This window comes from Camellia sinensis, chromosome 13 (genome assembly GCF_055761805.1).
Source record: "Camellia sinensis isolate YWXY chromosome 13, ASM5576180v1, whole genome shotgun sequence".
Taxonomy (NCBI): domain Eukaryota; kingdom Viridiplantae; phylum Streptophyta; class Magnoliopsida; order Ericales; family Theaceae; genus Camellia; species Camellia sinensis.
In genome coordinates, this window is record NC_138973.1 from 27,505,611 (window position 1) to 27,525,738 (window position 20,128).

Genomic DNA, 20,128 nt, shown 5'->3' on the forward strand with positions numbered 1-20,128 from the left:
TTGATCTAGTTCTTTGGTTACTCTCCTCAACTCTAGCAGCTACAGCAACATCATCCCACCCCAAAGAATCATCATCAAACACAAGCTCATTCTCCATCCTCCCAATCAACCATTCATTGCTCTCATCAATATCTTTCAAAGAGATGGGATCAATATTGGCACGTTTCATGTATCGATGCTTCAATGCTCTATTATACTTCACAAACACCAAATCATTGAGACGTTTTTGAGCAAGCCTATTTCTTTTTTTGCTGTGAAGTTGCAACAATAAATAAAAAAGCATTTAAATTTGTATATAACTGAATTTGTTTTTGGAATTCACTACTAGATTTGACAAGGGGTACTCACATGTTCAAACACACTCCAATTTCTCTCACAGCCAGATGAACTACAAGTAAGACTAAGTATTTTGATGGCAAATTTTTGCAAATCAGGAGTTTCATGACCAAAAGAACTCCACCAATCAGCTGATCATGATAATTAGTTAGCACTTAGCAAACATTTTGAAGTAAAAGGTATTGACTACTAGAATAGAACATTGTAAATGATTACCTGGTACCCTTGTACTTCTTTGTCTAATTGCCATAGGAATCTGAAAAAGTCCTTCAGCCTTCTCATACTTAGTTAATTCTGCACAAACTTTATCTTGGACCTCTAGTGTTGGGATCAACCTTGATATACATTGATATAGGCCTGTCATGATTTCTTTGTCCTTTGCAGCATTTGGATCTTTGTAAAACAAACTAGGATTTAAATAAAACCCAGCAGCATGCAAAGGGCGATGCAATTGAATGTCCCACCTTTGATCAATGATTTCAAAGATCTCTTTATACTTCTCTTCCTTTCCATCGAATGCATTTGCAATAGCTTCTTTAGCCCTATCCATAGCCTCGTAAATATATCCCATTGGAGGCTTTTCTTCACCATCAACCATTCTTAGTACATGAACAAGAGGACATGAAAACTGCAGGGCAAGGTGAACATGATTCCAAAATGAAGGCATTAGCATTATTTGAACTGTCTTCTTACCCTGCGGCTCCTTTGCCCATTTGCTTTTGGTCCACTCCTCCGAAGTAAACATCTTCCTCAAGTTGTTCCTTTGTTGATAAAGTCTTTGCAAAATTAAGAAAGTTGTTGCAAATCGGGTTTTAGCAGGCTTCACTAACTCCTTCAATTGAGTGAAACTCCTCATCATATTCAACAAAGATGAACGATTATAAATATAACCGTGTACCTCAATTGCCCTTTCAAATGTCTTCTTAAAATTGGATAATTTGAAAATGTCTTCCAACATTAAATCCATGCAATGGGCTGCACAAGGTGTCCAATACAAGTGGGGTCTCTTTGCCTCCAAAAACTTCCCTATAAGATTACAAGTTGCAAGTTTATAACATACTACTTTAAACAAATAGATTATAGAACCAAAACAAAAGCACACTATTTGCAATAGAGCTAGAGGATTTTACCTGCCAATACATTTGCCGCAGCACTGTCGGTGACAATTTGGACCACATTAGTTTCTCCAATTTTGTCAACAAACTTGTCAAGCAAGCTAAAAATCTTGTTTGCATCCTTTGAGTAACTAGATGCATCAATAGACTCAAGAAACATGGTTCCTCTAGGACAATTCACCAAGAAATTAATCAAAGTTCTATGCTTCCTATCCGTCCACCCATCACACATTATAGAACATCCATACTTTGCCCAATCCTCTTTGTGCTCCTTCATCAACTTATGGACATGATTCACTTCTTTCTTGAGATAAGGAATCCGTATCATGTGGTAACTTGGTGGTTTCAAACCTGGACCAAATTGTCCTATGGCTTCAATCATTGGGGCAAAACTTTCATTATTGACTACATTAAACGGAATTCCAGTATCATATATCCATCTTGCAATTCTGACATAGGCCCTCTCCATTAACACTTTTCTATAAGGATCATTTTCATCAATTTTAATTTGCTTTCCCTTGCCTTTTGTTTTTTGCACCACTAACTCTGGCTCAGGTGTGAAGAAACAATCCATGGGCCCTATCTTCCTAGGCTTTTTAGGTTTCAATCAAATAGAAGCAGAGGTAGTTTTTCGAGTAGAACCTTGAATAGGAACAGGCTGTTTACCATGTGGAGAGATTTCTACAACATCATCCTCATCCTCAAAATCTTCTTCGTTGATCATTTCATCAAAGTCAGGCATCAAGTTCAATTGATCCTTCAGTTGCTTTTTTTTGGCCATATAATCAGCCACCTCATTACTAACCTCAGTTGGGCATCTAGGACATTTAAGTACATTCCTATACCCTCCAACAAGATGTTGCATAACTCGGAAAACACCCCCATTCATCTCTTTTCTACAAAAATTACACTTGAACTTGCTTAGATTTACAGGATTTACCATTGTTGCATACTTCCATGCCGGATCTTTTTTTCCACTCTCGGGTGTTGTCATTTTATGTATGTACCTATTGAGATTATAAACACTGATTCAGTGTTCATTTTATTATTATTATTTTGACAGGGAAAAGAAAAAGAGCAGCACAGAGGTGGAAAAAAAAAACAGAGCAAGAGAAGAAGAACAAATTAGAGCAGAGCAGAGAAGAGGAGAAGAAGACGAGAAGGAAAGAAGACCAACACAGTAAAGCAAAAAAAAAAAAGAGAGAGTAGAACAGAGGCACAGAGAAAAGAACCAAAAAAGAGAGAGAAGAGAAGAACAGAAGCAGAACAGTCAAAGCAGAAGAAGAGGAAAAAAAAGGTTCAAGAAACAGAGAAAAGCTTCAAAATGGTCCAAAACTAAGATATTTATTTCCAAAAAATGCAGAACTTAGATAGCCATAACTTGCTGAACATTCTCAGTTTATCTTTATGTTATTCGTCCAATTAAAGATCTTGTATCAATGTTCAAAAGTTCAAATCTTGGCTATAATTCAGTGTAATTCAGTGTTCAAATCTTGTATCAATGAGGCTTATCTGTTGACTTTCTTCAATCCTGGATTTTTGTTATGTCCAGTTTTTGTTTTTGTTTTTGTCTGTAATTCAGTGTTCAAATCTTGGATCAATGAGGTTTAATTGGGAAGCTTTTGTTTTTATTAAACAACAGTGATGCTTAAATTTACAAATTTGAAGTTCTCTTTCAAAAAAAAAATCTTGTCTGTAATTTGTTCAACATTACAAATAACAAGAACAAATATCAATATATGCTTTACCTTTTGTATGAAACTGGAAGTCTCTATGAAATGCACTAATCACCCTGTTCTATCAACTTAGACAAATTCTTGACCATAACATCATATTTGATGGGAAAGAAAAAAAAAGAAAAGAAAAAAGAATAGTCAATTTTTGATGGGAAAGAAAAAAAAAAAAAAAAAAAAGAACAGTCAGTATAACAAAATTCTTAAATAAAATAAAAAAATAGAACACAATTTTTGCTGTTTCTCTAGGCAAATGAAACGGATAGCATACAAAAAATGAATCCCGAACCAGAACAGTCAAAGAAGAATAAAACTAGAAGAAAAGAAAAGGGAAAAAAAAAAAAACAAGGTATAACAGAGGCAGAGAATAGGAGAAGAGAAGAAGAGGAGAAGAATTGAACCAGAAGAAAGAAAGAAAAAAAAAAAAAAAGAGTATAACAGAGGCAGAGCAGAGGAGAAGAATCAAACCAGAGGAGGAGGAGTAGAATCGAACCAGAGAAGAGAAGAAAAAAAAAACAAAAACAAAAACAAACAAACAGGGTATAACCAGAAGAGAGAGAACCAGAGGAGAAGAGAAGAAGAGAACCAGAGAAGAGAGAAAAGAAGAATAGGAGAAGAGAGAAGGGGAGAAGAGAGAGAGGAGAAGAGAACCTGTGTATTTGGCGTGTGTTATACTCTTCACGTCGCTTCTTCTTCTTCTTCTCCACTAGGGCATTTTTAAATGTTTTTGCTCTGTTGTTGACCCACGTTTCTATCATTTTATAATGTAATTGAGATGTCATCCCATGTGTTATCCACACAGTAAACAGATAGGGGGCTGTTGGAGTGAAATACACTTGAAGCTCATGAAGCGCACACCTCGAGCTTTATTATAAAGCGCACGCTTCGTCGCCTCACCTGCGCCTTGCCCATGTCGCCTCGCCTCGCCTCGCCATGTTTGAGGCGCACTGTTGCGCTTCATGTCGCCTTGGGCTTAGGCGCGCGCCTAAGCGCGCTTTTTAAAACACTGATCCCTAGCATAGGGGGCGCAGTCATGCTTATATACTTTCTGTGCTCAACTCTGCACCCATTAGTCTCTCGACACATGGAACTGCTCTCCCATCTGTCAGCACAAATCCAGCGAACACCACCTAACCAAACCGTCAGACAACATTAGCGGGAACTCGGCAGCCCGACGGCATTACCTCGGCCTTCCACGACTGTGCTGCGTAACGTGCCTGAGTGCTCCACTCGCCGAGCCCCATAACGGCCGAGCTCAGTAGCATTCCAGCAGAGCCGAGCTCAAGGCAGGTCGGCCGATGAATAGAAGACATTTCCCGCCGAGCTACGCATGCGACCCATGGAACCTGGACCTCGGGCCTGGGCCTGGGCCTGGGCCTGGGCCTCGACCGAGCAAGATCAACTCCAGGGAAGCCCCAGTTAGCTCGACCTAAGCAGGGGGTCCGAGCCACGAACGAGTGAAACCCACTCGGAACAGGCCCAAATTAGCTCGGCCCAAATGTGCTCAGCCCTATCCAGTCCGACTTCCTCCACGGCCCAAAGCTAGATTATAAATCTCCCTCTCAGCACCAAAACAACATACATCTAAAGTAAGGAAAGGAAAAGGCAAAAGAAACCAAAGCATAGATATGATTCATGATTAGATACACAATTTTGCCTCCATTTCCTGAACTCTTCTAACAGAAAAGCATATATCAAGCAAATATTATCAAATATAAGAATAGTATACACAAGTAGAAGATAATTGATGCCTACAAAAAAAATAAAAAATAAAAAACCTAGATGATATTTAATCAAGAAAATTATGCAATAATAGAAGTTTGAAATATGGAAGGAAAGAACCAAACACCTGTATCAAGCAACCATTTGTATTGATGATAGTCATAAAAAATGATATATAAAGCTAGAGTCTTTCTGAAATGAACTATTAATGACACATACCATCAGGTTTACTTATTGAAGTAATTTCACTATGTTCCACTGGAATAAATTTCGGACATAAAGGCGCTGCTGCTGTCGTGCTCATTTTGCTCACAAAAATTCTTCTACACAAAAAAATTGCTCACACTTCAATCCCAAATGATAAAAATAGATACTAACATTTCCTTACGCTGTGTTTGGTTGGGGGATTTTGAAAGGAAAATAGAAAAGGTAGGTGAAATGTGAATAAAATATATCTACATTTCACATAATTTCATACACCTTTTCCCTTTCATTTTCCAAATCCCTTCTCAAATCCCCCAACCAAACACAACATTAAGGTTGTGTCTGGTTCATGGATTCCCTCCCCAAATCCACGAACCAGACATACTAAGAAACTCTAATCTCATAATATAACCAACATGGTTGACAACTCAACTCAACTCAACAAGCCTTTCTCCCAATTACATGGGTCGGCTACGTGTACCCATTTCCTTCATTTTGCTATAATTGATTCACAATTTGAAAACAGATACAAAATGAGAACTGTTTTCTGGTGAAGAATGTACTTTCTTTCTTCTTTTTTTTTCTTTTTTGGGTAAGAACTTTCTGGACAATTCAACTAGGTTATAGATTTTTAGCAAAACACCAAGCAAATAAAGTATCAATCTCCGAATAAATTAGACAATCAAGCTTTGGACCTCAGCTCACATTCACGAGTCACATCCCAATTCAAAACTAATTCTCAGACAGTAATAATAGCTTTAGCCTCCGTTTGGTTACCAAGAAAAACGAAAGAAAATGAAAATACAGATTCAGCACTACTATTCACCCGTAATAGTCAAGCTCAAGAGGTCAATCACAAACAAATTAAAAACCAACAAGTTTTCCAAATCGTAAAAAAACAAAGAGAAATTCGAATGTAAAAGAAATAGATATTCCACGCAGACACACACACATATATATGTAGAGAGAGAGAGAGAGAGAGAGAGAGAGAGAGGAGAGAAGAGAAATTGCAGACCTTGGGAGAGGGAGGCGGGGAAGAGAGGAAGCAACCTTCAGCATGATTTGAATTGAGCAGTGTGAAGGCTTTAAGCTTAATCGTGGCTTATTTCTCAGAGTGAGACCGCTATTTGGGGTCTGAGGCCCATTAATTTTCTTTGGTCCACAAGGCCTGTAAATTTAAAGTGACCAAGACCCTTGATCCAACCCTAGGTGCAGTCGCAATACATAGAAGTTGAGTGGCAAGCAAATTCAACCGCAGAAGTAGTAAGCAAGAGAGGGCCTCGGAAAGATAAGAGAAAAATAGCAAGGAAATAATAAGAGTAATATTATGGCTTATTTGGTAGGGTTTATTTTTAGTTTATTTCAGTTTTTAACTTAATTTAAATTATTGTAATGTGTTTGGTTCAGCTTAACAATACAGTTTATAATTTTTTGTAAGTCAAATATCAACTTATTCTTTGAGTAGGGGAGGGGAAGCTTAACTTATAAGTCAAAAATCAGCTTATATTCACAACTATAAGTTATAAGCCTTTAAGTTATAAGGTATAATCATTTTCTCACAGCTCTATCAAACGAGGCCTAATATCTTGAATCATTATAAAATATTTTACGTATATTTTGAGTTATCAAAAATTATTTATATAATTCATGTTTTATAAATTATATTAATATTTCAATTACGTTAATTATTTTACGAACCCTATTTGCTTAAAATTAAAACTCATGAATATGATTATTTAAATTTTAGAAATTATTGGATAATGAGTATATAAACATTTATTTTTGTGGCATGGGAGTCTCATGCCTTGGAGACTTAAATAACCATTGGCTCTATGAATTGTCACTTTAGCGACCCTTTGACGGTCCTATGCACTTAAATAACCATTGGCCTTTGATTAGTCATTTTGTGACCTTCTGTTTGTCATGGATCCATTGACTCCCTATTCTGTTTTGTACCGTAGTTATGATTATTTTACTATAAGTCTGCATTTTGTTTATGTTATTTAAATGATTTACTCACACCAAACTATTTTCTGTTTGGCCTAAATAATTATCTATGGTGATTTTATACCCTTATACTCTCAATATAATATTTTTCACCCGGCTATGTGCTTATAGCTGTTGTACTCTTTCAGGTGATGATATGTAAAGAAAAGTGGTAACTTTGTGTAATGGGACTAGCACGGGACTTAATGTGGACTTTTTTTTTCTTTTTATATAATTGTTTGATCATCAATAAAATAAATAAAAGTCTCGACGAATGTTTTTTTTTTATAAAGAAAAAATTATTGAGTATTTTGATTATTTATTTACCTATTTAACTATTTTACTACTTTATCTTGTCTCTGCCAGCGCCACTTAATTTGTTAAAATTAGAATTAATTAGCTAGTTGCGAATCCAGACTAAGCACCTGAGATTGGGTCGTGACAACCCTAGTATAGTAGGAGTGTGGTACATGCTCTCTCTATTCTACAGATGCACTCCAAAATTATTGATGTAGATCAATCAATCACACCCTGTTCAAGTGATCGCCCCGAGCTGAGCAAGATTGGGGATTGCCTTAATGACTGTTTGTAATTGGCCCTACCGTTTGACGTATGTATGACATGTAGTTTTTGTTTTTGTATCTTTGACGTCCCTTAACCCCTCTTCTATCTCATTTATCTATCATTAGAAATTGGGTGGCCGTCAATCAACGAATTGAGAAAGATAGAACCAGGGTTTCCATTTCAATAGAGAAAGCTATCGATGGTCACAATGAGATGAGAACAAATAGGAAGTGTGCCCCCGGTTCTATTCCTTTTTTTGTTCGGTTGGGATGACAGTGAGCAATTGATAGAGGGCAAGGGATGCTAGCTCCCTGATCCTAGTATTCCTTGCTTCAATAGGTTCAGGAAGCTTTGGCATCGGGATGCATTATGATAGCTAGGTCGGATGGGATTATCTATTCGATGGTTATTCATCAAGCGGATCATTTTCCCTTACCTCAGTAGCTGGGCCCGAAAAACAGTAACCGGGTTTGGTGAAAACTCTTCTAACAATTAATCGTAAGGGATTTAAATGAAGTAAAATCGATTTCAAATCAATAGGTCAAATCACTCGACTATGGAAATGAATCTAAAGAAAGGCCTCATTAGCCCAAACCTTTCATCGGCCAAAACAAACTCCTAATCTTGGCTCCAGAGGTATCTTCTATTTAAATTAAAAAAAGTTAATATGTTGTCCCAAAATTCCATTCGAGACTTTTGCTTGACTGCTTGCTAAAATGCCTCTATATCTCGCAGTTGGCTACCCTCCACTTGGCCTCTTCTACTCTTTCATCTTGGATATCTTCTGCCCGATGATGAATCTTTTTCTCTAACACTGTGTTTGATTGGGAGATTTGGGGAGGAATTTGGAAAGGGAAAGAGAAAAGGTGTGTGAAATTAGTTGAAATATAGGTATATTTTATTTATTTACATTTCACAAGCCTTTTCTATTTTTATTTCTAAATCTCTCCTCAAACTCCTTAACTAAACACAACATAAGGAGTTTTAGAGCAATTTCTTTATTGGCGATTGCGCGAACTTTGTTTGAAGCACCTTCTATGTAAGGCTGCACAAGTGGCTTAATATGGAGGTCTCCAGCCAAATCGCCACTTTTCACCTAAATTTCACTTTGGCCAAACTAACTTAATAATTACATTATATTTTAGTAAAACACAATAATTGATAATTTAAATTAAATTACATTTTAACACATATAACTATTAAATTAAATATATTATTATGTATATATGTTTTGGTGATATTAACATGATATCAAAATTAATTAAATATTTAAAGTGTCACAAGGGCCTTCAGTATTCACTGGAAAGAAGAAATGACTTCTAGTTAGGTTTTTTCTCTAAATCAGCTTAGGATAATAAAAAACGAATATATATTATTTCCATTTCTTAAAAGTACAAATAGTTTGATAAGAAATAAAATCTTTGAAAAAATTAAGGAAAAAAAAATACATACCGTGATAATATTACAAATGAACTGAGTCAAAATACATATATAATAAACTGTTTAACCTTTACTTAAAACTTCGAGGGAGTTTTACAATCTATTTATGCTTGACTAGTTTAAGTTTGGATAAATTATAAACACCTTCTCTAAGATTTACTTAAATTACAAATTATTTTTTGTGGTTCTAGAAATTATATTATATCTCCTAAGATTTATAATTTCATAACAAATAGATCATTTTATTAATAAATCATCAAATTAATTAATAATTTTTAATAATGTCAAAATTTTATTTTAATTAATAATTCATATAATTTTATTATTTTATAGGTGAACAGTTAGAAATTTTATTTTTTAATTAATTTTGTTAAATAAAATTTTTTAATAAGAAAATATTTATAATTTTCCAATTCAGTTGAGAAGTCAAACTTAAACTTAAGAAGATACGCACAAACCGACAAGATTGTCTGGTGTGCAATTTTTCTGCGTCTTTGAATTGATATTGAGGTAACCTTTTCATTTTTTAATGTAATTTTAATATGAAATAATATGGATAAAACAAAATTCAAGAATTCATGCTTGCTCTCTCTCTCTCTCTCTTCAAGTTCCAGGTAATCCATATGAGCACTGGACTCTCGTTCTCTCTCGAATCTGCTTTTATAAAGGCAAAATTCAAGAACCCAAATGAAAATTTCGATTATATAGCTCCTTATATTAGCAGATCAAAACATTTGTATTATATGTATGTGTGCATAAGCATGTCTATCTTATCTGTAGATATGTCATAATGGTACTTGACATGGATAGGCCCACAAGGCACACGGCCCACGGTAAACCACCCCGAACCCAGTGCTTGGGGCCAATGGCACAACCCGGTTGCTTGGGTGACAAGGCCCAGAACAGCTGGAGGCCACCTAGACATGAAGGGCCAACGGCATTTAGGCACACGGCAGGTGGGACACGGGCCACATCAGCAGACAAAGATCTGCAGAGTTATTATCACAACACATCACCATTAATGCAACCCATCACAGCATTTATTACAACAGCACTCCCCGCCGGAACAGAGCCTCCATCACCCTAAACAAGATGAGCTATGGCACAGGCTTTCGGCGGAAAAAGCACGTCACAAGAGACAGGAAAAATGATGACCAAAGGATATAAGCAAGGATAAGAGAAAAAAAAGAAGGTTAGGTTGCTCTCTCTCTCTTGATCTCTCGATATACAGTCTTTTCATACTCTGCTCTTCTAATTCTTGCACCGGAGGGTTCACTGGGGGACTACCCCGTTCCCCCCCTGAACTTGCTTGCAGGTCATCTGACGGAGCCAGCCTTCCTGAGCCGGAGTCTGGAGAACCTGGGCCGGTCCGACCCATCCACCCGGGAATCGATACATCATCAGTTGGCGCCGTCTGTGGGAAGTTACTGGTTTATTCGCGCGGTAGTTGTGTTCACTACCGCCGGAGCCCTCCCTTCTCGCTATCACCTCTCCTTTTTGCCCATCTAGGTGCATGGTCACGACTAGGTCCATGGCTTCTCACCACAATGCCTCCGGCCACCAAACAGACCCCTCCCACCCAATCAATCCACCACAATACATCATCGAGCTCACCAACAGCATTAACCGCATGGCCGAGCAAAACCAGGCCCTGATCAATGCGTTACTCCAAAGAAACCCCCCCGTTCCACCTCCAAACGTTCCCCCCAACCAAGGAACAGCCCCAGACCATCCCGCTCCACAGCCCCCTCCACCTAACCCAGAAGGTTCACAGCACCTTCCTCCCCAACATGAAAACATACCACCTCCACGCCCGCCGGTTGCAGTACTGACCCCTGAGGGGGAAGCTAGCAGCGTCCAGCCTCCATTGGCCGACCATGGCGACACCACCCCCCTCTGGGACGCTGAAATCCGAGCTATGAAACTCCAACTACAAGGGGTCATGCAGAACATCCAGCACAAGCCCTCGGCCACCGCCAACTCACCTTTTGTTGCCTCCATCCGCGACAAACCATTGCCTGCCAAATTCAAGATGCCTACCATTGACTCCTTCGATGGCACGACGGACCCAGTCGACCATCTGGAAACCTACCGCACCCTCATGGTCCTCCATGCCTTTCCTGATGAGATCATGTGCCGAGCTTTTCCAGTGACACTAAAGGGATCAGCTCGGCTGTGGTTTAGCCAGCTACCGGCGGAGTCCGTCTCCGCCTTTCAACACCTCAGTGACTCCTTCCTGAGCCATTTTATTGGAGCCCAGCGTCAGAGGCGCCCGGCCACCCAGCTCCTTAACATTCGTCAGACAGAGGGGGAGTCGCTCCGCAGCTTTGTCACCCGTTTCAATACCGAAGCCCTTCAAGTAGCAGAAAATGACGACAAGGTCATCCTCACCGCCTTTATGGCCGGCCTGCGGTCGTCTGACTTCCTCTTCTCCCTCTCCAAAAACCCCCCAACCACCATGGCAACCCTACTATCCAAAGCTCAGAAATACATGAATGCTGAAGATTCCCTGGCCGCTCGACAAGAGCCAACCCCTAAAAATCCGACTCCCAGAGAGAAGAGGAAAGACTCCGAGCCCAGAACCGCCCAGTATAATGACCACCCCCCCCGAACTGACTGATCGATTCCGACCCGACCGCCCGGTCGGTTCGAGCGGTACACCCCTCTCAACTCCCCTATGGATCACGTCCTAAACCAGATCCAGCGGGATTACCCCCTCAAATGGCCCCTACCGTCCCGAAGCCCTTCCACCCGGAAAGATCAGTCCAAATACTGCCGTTTCCACCAAGACCATGGCCATACCACCGACGAGTGCATTAACCTCAAAGACCAGATCGAGACCTTCATCCGCCAGGGCCGTCTCAGCCGATTCACAGACCCCCGTCCCCCACAGCGACAAAGAACTGACCATCCCAGGAACAATCGCCGACGCACACCGCCCCGCAATCCAGACCCACCAAACGAAGGCCGCGATCGCCCCCCACCACAGCCTCGACCTCCGGGCAATCCCCCCCCACCAGTCGGCGAAATTAGAGTCATTTCAGGAGGCCTTGCTTGCGGGGGGCCATCCCGCTCCGCCCAGAAGGCAGAACTCAGAAAAATCAGACAAGGCTCAGACAAAGCAGTAATGACGGTGGACCGACCTCCCAAACAGTCAAAACAATGGATCGAACCCATCACCTTCACTGATACCGACTGTGCCGGAGTCCGTTACCCACACGATGACCCCCTTGTCATTTCCGCCATCCTCTCCAACTACAAAGTCAGACGAGTCCTCATAGACAACGGCAGCTCTTCGGACATCATCTTCCTCAATTGCTTCCGCCAACTCAAGGTTGGGGAAGAGAGCCTGTCCCCTCTCCAAACCCCTCTGGTCGGCTTCACCGGAGACCGAGTGACTTCCATCGGCTCCATCGATCTGCCTATCACCATCGGTGAGCACCCACGGCAGACCACTAAGCTGCTCACCTTCCTCGTGGTCGACTGCCCCTCCGCTTACAACATCATCCTTGGCCGCACAGCCCTAAATACCTTCCAAGCCATCACTTCCACATACCATCTGGCCATGAAATTTCCCACCGACCTCGGCGTCGGAACCGTCAAAGGCGAACAAACCACAGCCAGGGAGTGTTATGTCGCCTCACTCAAAGAAGTCAAGCTAAAAGAGGCCATGATCATCGAAGGGCTTGACGTCCGAGACGAGGACGAGCTGGTCAGAGGTGAACCTGTAGAGGAACTTGTTGAAGTCAACATTGATCCCACCAATTCAATCAGAACCGCCAAGATCGGCAGCCAATTACCCGCTCAAGCCAAGGCCGACCTTACTGCCCTCTTAACCGAGCACAGAGATGTATTCGCCTGGACTCATTCTGACATGCCAGGCATCGACCCCTCCTTCATAACCCATCGCCTTAGCATCGAACCCCATTTTCGACCCCACCGCCAGAAACAGCGCATCTTCCATCCGGAGCGCAACACCCTTATAGCCGCCGAAGTTAACAAGCTCCTCGAGGCCCAATTCATCAGAAATGTGGACTATCCTAGGTGGTTGTCCAATGTGGTCCTCGTCCGAAAACACAATGGCAAATGGCGGCTTTGTGTCGACTACTCGGACTTGAACCGAGCATGTCCTAAAGACAGTTACCCCCTCCCTCGCATAGATCTGTTGGTCGACGCCACCGCCGGTCATCAAATGCTCAGCTTCATGGATGCCTTCTCTGGGTACAACCAAATCCTAATGCACACATCCGACCAGGAGCACACATCATTTATTACCGACCGCGGTACTTACCATTATCGGGTAATGCCGTTCGGATTGAAGAATGCTGGGGCCACTTATCAGCGGCTGGTTAACACCATCTTCCATCACCAAATAGGCCGGAATATGGAAGTCTACGTCGACGACATGCTAGTCAAAAGCAAATACTCCTCCGACCACCTCACTGATTTACGAGAAACCTTCACCACCCTGCGTAAGTACCAGATGAAGCTCAACCCAGAGAAGTGCGCGTTCGGTGTAGGATCTGGCAAATTTTTGGGCTTTATGGTCAGCCAACGCGGCATCGAAGCTAACCCTGAGAAGATCAAAGCCTTGGTCGAGATGCAGTCACCTCGGACGGTCAAAGAAGTTCAGAGGCTCACCGGCCGAGTGGCAGCCCTTAACCGCTTCATCTCCCGCGCGACAGATAAGTGCTTGCCCTTCTTCAAAGTCCTTCGGCAGACCTTTGAATGGACAACTGAGTCCGAAGAGGCCTTCCAACAGTTAAAGCAATGCATGGCTAACCCCCCCCTTCTCTCTCAAGCAATCACGGGAGAGCCTCTCTTTCTCTACCTAGCAGTATCAGAAACCGCAGTCAGTGCGGCTCTCCTCCGAGAAGATGGCTCAGTCCAACGACCGGTCTATTACATTAGCCGAGCTCTCAGGGGCGCGGAACAGAACTACCCCTTGCTGGAAAAACTATCCCTGGCCTTGGTCATTGCCTCTAGACGACTCCGCCCATACTTCCAAGCCCACTCCATAGTGGTCCTCACCGACCAACCCCTGAAGAAGGTCATGCAGCAACCGGAACTCTCAGGCAGATTGATGCAGTGGTCAGTAGAACTCAGCCAGTTTGACATCTCTTACCGACCTCGGACAGCAATCAAAGGGCAAGCTATAGCTGATTTCATCATGGAATTCACTAAACCGACCCCGACCACCACACCCCCGCCCTTACCAACTCTAACAGAGCCAGAAGACCCTCATTCCTGGACCCTCAATGTCGATGGGTCGTCCCGAAGAGAAGGAAGCGGTGCCGGCATCATCCTCACCTCTCCTGAAGGCGGTCACTTCAAATGTGCCCTCCGTTTCCTGTTTGAAGCAAGCAACAATGAAGCCGAATATGAGGCATTATTAGCAGGACTCCGCCTCGCCAAGGACATAGGGGTCAGCCACCTCCGAGTCTTCAGCGACTCCCAACTCGTCGTCGGTCAAATGACGGGGGATTTTGACGCCAAGGACGATACGATGCGAGCCTACAGAGACCTGGCACTCCCTCTTGCTCGCCTCTTCAATACCTTCCACATCAAACATATTCCTCGGGCAGACAACTCCAAAGCAGACGAAATGGCTCAGCTGGCTTCAGCTGACCATCCTACTCTCAGCCATGACGTCCGCATAGAATACCTACACCACCCGGCCGTTTCACCGAGTCTACAAGCTATACAACACATTCAAAATGAACCTATCCCATGGGCATCCGACATCCTCCTATTCCTGACCACAGGAGCACTCCCAGAGGACCAGCAGCAGGCTTCCAAAGTCCGATCCCGAGCGTCCAATTACGTCATCATCGACGACATATTGTACAAACGCGGTTTCTCCCGGCCATACCTACGCTGCCTCAATCCAGCGCAAGCAACTTACGTAATGCAGGAAATCCATGAGGGGATTTGTGGCAATCACTCAGGAGGCAGGTCCCTTGCCCAGAAGGTACTCCGTACTGGGTATTTTTGGCCAACGCTCAGTCAGGATACGACTGATTTCGTGCTCAAATGCGACAAATGCCAACGCTTCGCCAACATCCCTCATGCTCCTCCTACAGAGTTAATCACACTCTGCAGTCCTTACCCGTTTGCCAAATGGGGGATTGACCTGGTCGGTCCATTTCCCACCGGTCGAGGTCAGACCAAATTCGCAATCGTTGCCATCGATTACTTCACCAAGTGGGTCGAAGCTGAACCCCTTGCCACAATCACCGAGCGGAACACAACCAGGTTTATCTGGCAATCGATCATTTGCCGATTTGGCATCCCTCAAGCCATCATCTCTGACAATGGCAAACAATTCGATAACGCGAAGTACAGAAAATTTTGTGCAGATCTCCAGATCCAACCGTGCTTCTCCTCCCCCGGTCACCCCCAGGCAAACGGCCAAGTTGAAGTCACCAACCGTTCCCTTCTCAAAATCATCAAAACCAAGCTCGAAGCTGCTAAAGGCCTTTGGGCCGAGGAACTGCCCAATGTACTCTGGGCTTACCGAACCACTGCTCGCACCCCCACCGGCGAAACCCCTTTTCGTTTAACATATGGCGCTGAGGCGGTTATCCCGGTAGAGGTCGGCCTCCCCACTCCTAGGGTTTTACACCCGGATCTGGCCTCGGCCGAAGAGCTCCATCGGACACACCTCGATCTAATCGAAGAGCTCAGAGAAACCGCTGCTGTCAGATTGGCTTCTTACCAGCAGAAAATGAGAACACACTACAACCGCCGAGTCCGACCTCGAGAATTCTCCGTCGGGGATCTTGTCTTACGAGAAGTGACTCTCGCCACAAAGAATCCAGCCGAGGGCAAACTGGCAGCCAAATGGGAGGGCCCCTACATCGTCAAAGCCCGACCACGACCAGGCACTTACCGACTCCAAGACATGGAAGGCCGAGACCTGCCCCATCCCTGGAATGCAGAACATCTGAAGCGTTACTATCAATAAGTTCATATTTTTATATTACCAATGTTGTTGTATTCCCCTTTTCTTTATATATAAAGCAAATTCCGATTGCAGATCTACACTGTCATAATTCAAATGTTTGTATGACGATCCCAGCAACTCAAAACTTCACAAACTCGGCCAACCTCAGCACTTCAATGCCTCGGCCAGTCCGAGCACTTCAAAGCCTCGGCCAGACCGAGCACTCAAAGCCTCGGCCAGACCGAGCACTCAAAGCCTCGGTCAGACCGAGCACTCAAAGCCTCGGCCAGTCCGAGCACTTCAAAGCCTCGGCCAGTCCAAGCACCTCAAAGCCTCGGCCAGTCCGACCACTTCAAAGCCTCGACCAGTCCGAGCACTTCAAAGCCTCGGCCAGACCGAGCATTCAAAGCCTCGGCCAGTCCGAGCACTTCAAAGCCTCGGCCAGACCGAGCACTCAAAGCCTCGGCCAGACCGAGCACTCAAAGCCTCGGCCAGTCCGAGCACTTCAAAGCCTCGGCCAGTCCGAGCACCTCAAAGCCTCGACCAGTCCGAGCACTTCAGAGCCTCGGCCAGACCAAGCACTTCAAAGCCCCAGCTAGACTGAACACTCGACCAAGCACTCCAAAACCAAACAAGGCTACATCTTTTCACACTTGGTCACATTTTTAAACTTCCCCACAACACTTACTTACTCTTACCTTCATGTTTACACTCTCACTCGTCCGTTTTGAAACCTCCTCATAACACTTACCTTTTTCACATTCACTTTCAAATTTACACTTAACTGTCTAGCTACTACTTGTAACTTACCCTTTACCCTCATTTGTGGACTTTTACTGCACAAAATTTCTTACTCATTTTTACCGCACAAGGTTTTTATTCACTTTTGCTGCACAAATAGTCAGCTGCCAACAGACACAAAATAACATTCGTACACAAATTCATCTTAACCAAACTCTTCACGTATTTATTCATTCACTCATAGAATTACAATGTAAAAAAAAAAAAAAAAAAAAAACAATGCACAAAAATTACAATGTATACACTTAACCAAACCCCACAGAACACGCCCAGCTCTTCTTCTTCTTGGCTACTCTTCCTCGCTGGACGCTAAATCCTCTTCTTCAACGCCTTCGTCCAGGGGGGTCTGGGCCACATCATCTTCGCCGATTGTCACACTACTCAGGTCCAAGTCTGGAAACAGCTCCTCAGCTCTACGCTTGAACATTTTCCAACCACTGTCCCAGTACTCGGCCATTTCATGCTTATAGCAGTCGGACTGCTGGAAGCTTTCAATCACCTCTGATTCTGTCCTACCTCCAGCAGTCTTCCTTGACGGGCCCAACCCCCCAGGCTCTTGACCAGCCAGACTCCTGGCGACAGCAGCATCCACCTCCATTTGAAATTCGGAGGACCCTTTATACTGCTCCACTGCTGCGACGCATAGATCAGGGTAGGCCGCCTTTTCAGACGCCGCCTTCGCCCTCTCCTCGTCCAGCTCCCTTTGCAGAGCCACCCTTCCAGCGGCTGCCGTCATCCTCTCCTCTTCCATCCCCTTTCTCAGACCCTCTAGCTCCGCCGCCATCTTCACCTTCTCCATCTCCCATTCCCTCAGAAGCCTCCCCTTGTCCTCCTCTGCTCTGGTGCGCTCCTCCCCCAGCTCCTTCAGCAGGTCTCCAATTCTGGAGTCCGCTTCATCCTTCTGCCTGACCAGCTCTTCATTGCTGGTCATAGCCTCCTCATGCCTCTCGACCGCCACCGCGCAGGCCTTCTCGGACTCTTCCAATTTTTTGTGCTCACCAGCCAGTTGGAACTCCAGTGACACAACCTTACGGCGTGTGTCCTCCAGTTCCAACTTGACTGCTGGCAGGTCGGCATAGGCAGTCTCCCAGTCGGCACTATCCTCCCTCAACTTGGCCAGCTGGACCCTGACCTCCTCAGCCTTCAACTTGGCGGCCCCAGCTTTCCTGAGAAGAGCCCCCGCTAAGGTAGTCACCTCCATTTGGGCGGAGCATAACCCCCTCAGCAGGTCGGCCTCACTATACCCAGATGCCGCGCGCAGAGCTCCTTCGTCCACAATCCTCACCAGGCGGTCGGCTCCCGCCCTGGCTGGGCCTTCTTCTCCCTCCATCCTCCCAGCTACCGCGCGCGCATGATAAATAGCCGTGGCCACACGAACCCCCCCTTCCTGGGGGTCGGGCCTCCCCTGAACCTGTTCCCTCCCGCTCGGCGCCGCCTCCCCCACCCCAGCCTCCGCTTGTACTGGTGGACCCACCTCCACAACCTCCACCGTTGGGATGATATCCACTTCCTCTGGGGCATCCTTTGCCGCAGACTCCTCTGCATCCGTTGGGGCCACCTTCGCCCTCTTGGCCCCAGACTCCTCTGCAGCCTCCTCTGGAGCCCCCCTCTTCTTCTTCTCCTTCTTTTTCTTCATGACCGTCACAACCCCTCTGGCCTTTTCCTTTATAGGGTCTACAGGCGGCGGAAGCGGCTCAAAGCTACCCAAGTCTTTTTCCCCCAAAGGCCTAGGGCGCGGTCGGATCCTCTCCCGCGAGAGCGGTTCAGCCGGTCGGCCCCTCTGCGCCTCTATCAACTTCGCGGCCTTGGCCATAATGGCTCGATCCTCCATCTCCTGTGCTCTTCTCCTCTCTTCCAACTCCCCCCGGTCGAGGTCTCCACCTTTCGGCTGCGGTCCCAACCCCGCCTCAAACAGTGCTGACGGCTGGACAAGATCGTCCCATCTGGCTTTCTCTCTCTCTCTCCACTCCCTCACTTTCTTCACCCTCTCTTCCGCCACCACCCCTAGCCTAGACTCCATCGACCGATTTGGCACCTTCCACATGGTGCGCACCCCCATCCCCCCATTAACTGACACGAAAAACCACCGTGGCCGCCACCCCTTGATCGACGTAGGCAGCCCCGACACCAACCCCCTGCCCATCACTGCTTGTAGGGTGACCCACGTTTCTTGCTGCCCCGACGCTTTGTAACATGAGAAGAACTCGTCGATCGTCATGGCCTCTCCTCCATTCGCCTTAGGCCACGCACTCGCACAAGCCATCAGAATCTTCCACGCATTGGGCATCAACTGCCCCGGCGCTACCTCCAGGCGATTTAGCACATCAACCACCACTTGAGGCAATGGCAGCCTCAGCCCCCCTTTCAGCGCCTCCTCGTACAGGGAAAACTCCCCTGGCTTCACCATAGACGGCCTTTCCTCTGACGTCGGCAACCGTAAATCTACCTCCGCCGGAATCTGGTATCGCCCCCTAATCGCCTCCAAATCCGCCACCGTGAGCGTGGATCTGTCCGCCTTAGTGTGCCACTGCCCCGACTCCACCTGGTTTAATGGCTTTGGGGCCAATATCAAGTCCGATGCCTCTGCCCTGTACTGCGCTGCTAACTCCTCCCCATCATCGTCCCCCAACGGGTCTACCCTCACGTTAACTACTCCTTCTTGTGCCATTTCTAGGGCTTGCTCACAAAACACTTCTGACGCAACCACAAGAAAGTTGAGAGAATGCTACACAGATATGTCGCACACCGTGCAAGAGTTGGATATTTTGAGTTCTTGTCCCACGGTAGGTAAAACGCATTATACCTAAAACCTACGGTTTTGCCCGTATTCCATGGATCCACATTAATTTTCACCCGTTTCAAAACCTTTCAAATCAACCGCCAAAACCGCCTTTTTCAAAACCCCCCCTGACCTATCGCTTCATTTCCTGCCCCAACGCTTCATCTTCCCCCACGACACTGCCACGTGTATGGCCACGATGCACTGTCCCCTACCCTTACCCTGTCTTTTCCATTTTCACATCAGCACATTTTAGAACCCCACGCCCCCCTGGTCGGCACACCTCACGGTCGACCCCCGCCGCTCGGCCACCCTCGTGGTCGGCCCACCTCACGGCCGACCCCTCCCGCGCGGCTACCCTCATGATCGGCACGTCTCACGGTCGACCCCCGCCGCTCGGCCACCCTCGTGGTCGGCCCACCTCACGGCCGACCCCTCCCGCGCGGCTACCCTCATGATCGGCACGTCTCACGGTCGACCCCTGCCGCTCGGCCACCCTCGT

At 45.3% G+C, this 20,128-nt stretch overlaps 1 protein-coding gene across 6 annotated transcripts in view; it reads right to left on the reverse strand.

Moving 5' to 3' along the window:
• The window catches only part of LOC114309643 (DNAse I-like superfamily protein), a 46,009-nt gene that overhangs the window by 21,980 nt on the left and 3,901 nt on the right, over positions 1 to 20,128 (reverse strand). For 2 of the 6 annotated variants that reach the window (XM_082903803.1, XM_028255432.2), the window contains exons 1-2: positions 6,126 to 7,403; positions 5,126 to 5,229 (exon numbers count right to left, since the gene is read on the reverse strand). In XM_082903803.1, the coding sequence (XP_082759929.1) occupies positions 5,126 to 5,229; positions 6,126 to 6,169 (148 nt within the window). In that variant the 5' untranslated portion in view covers positions 6,170 to 7,403. Of the gene's footprint in view, positions 1 to 5,125; positions 5,230 to 6,125; positions 7,404 to 20,128 lie in introns of those variants that run through there. The other 4 variants (XM_082903802.1, XM_082903801.1, XM_082903800.1 and 1 more) reach the window with 4 other exon arrangements.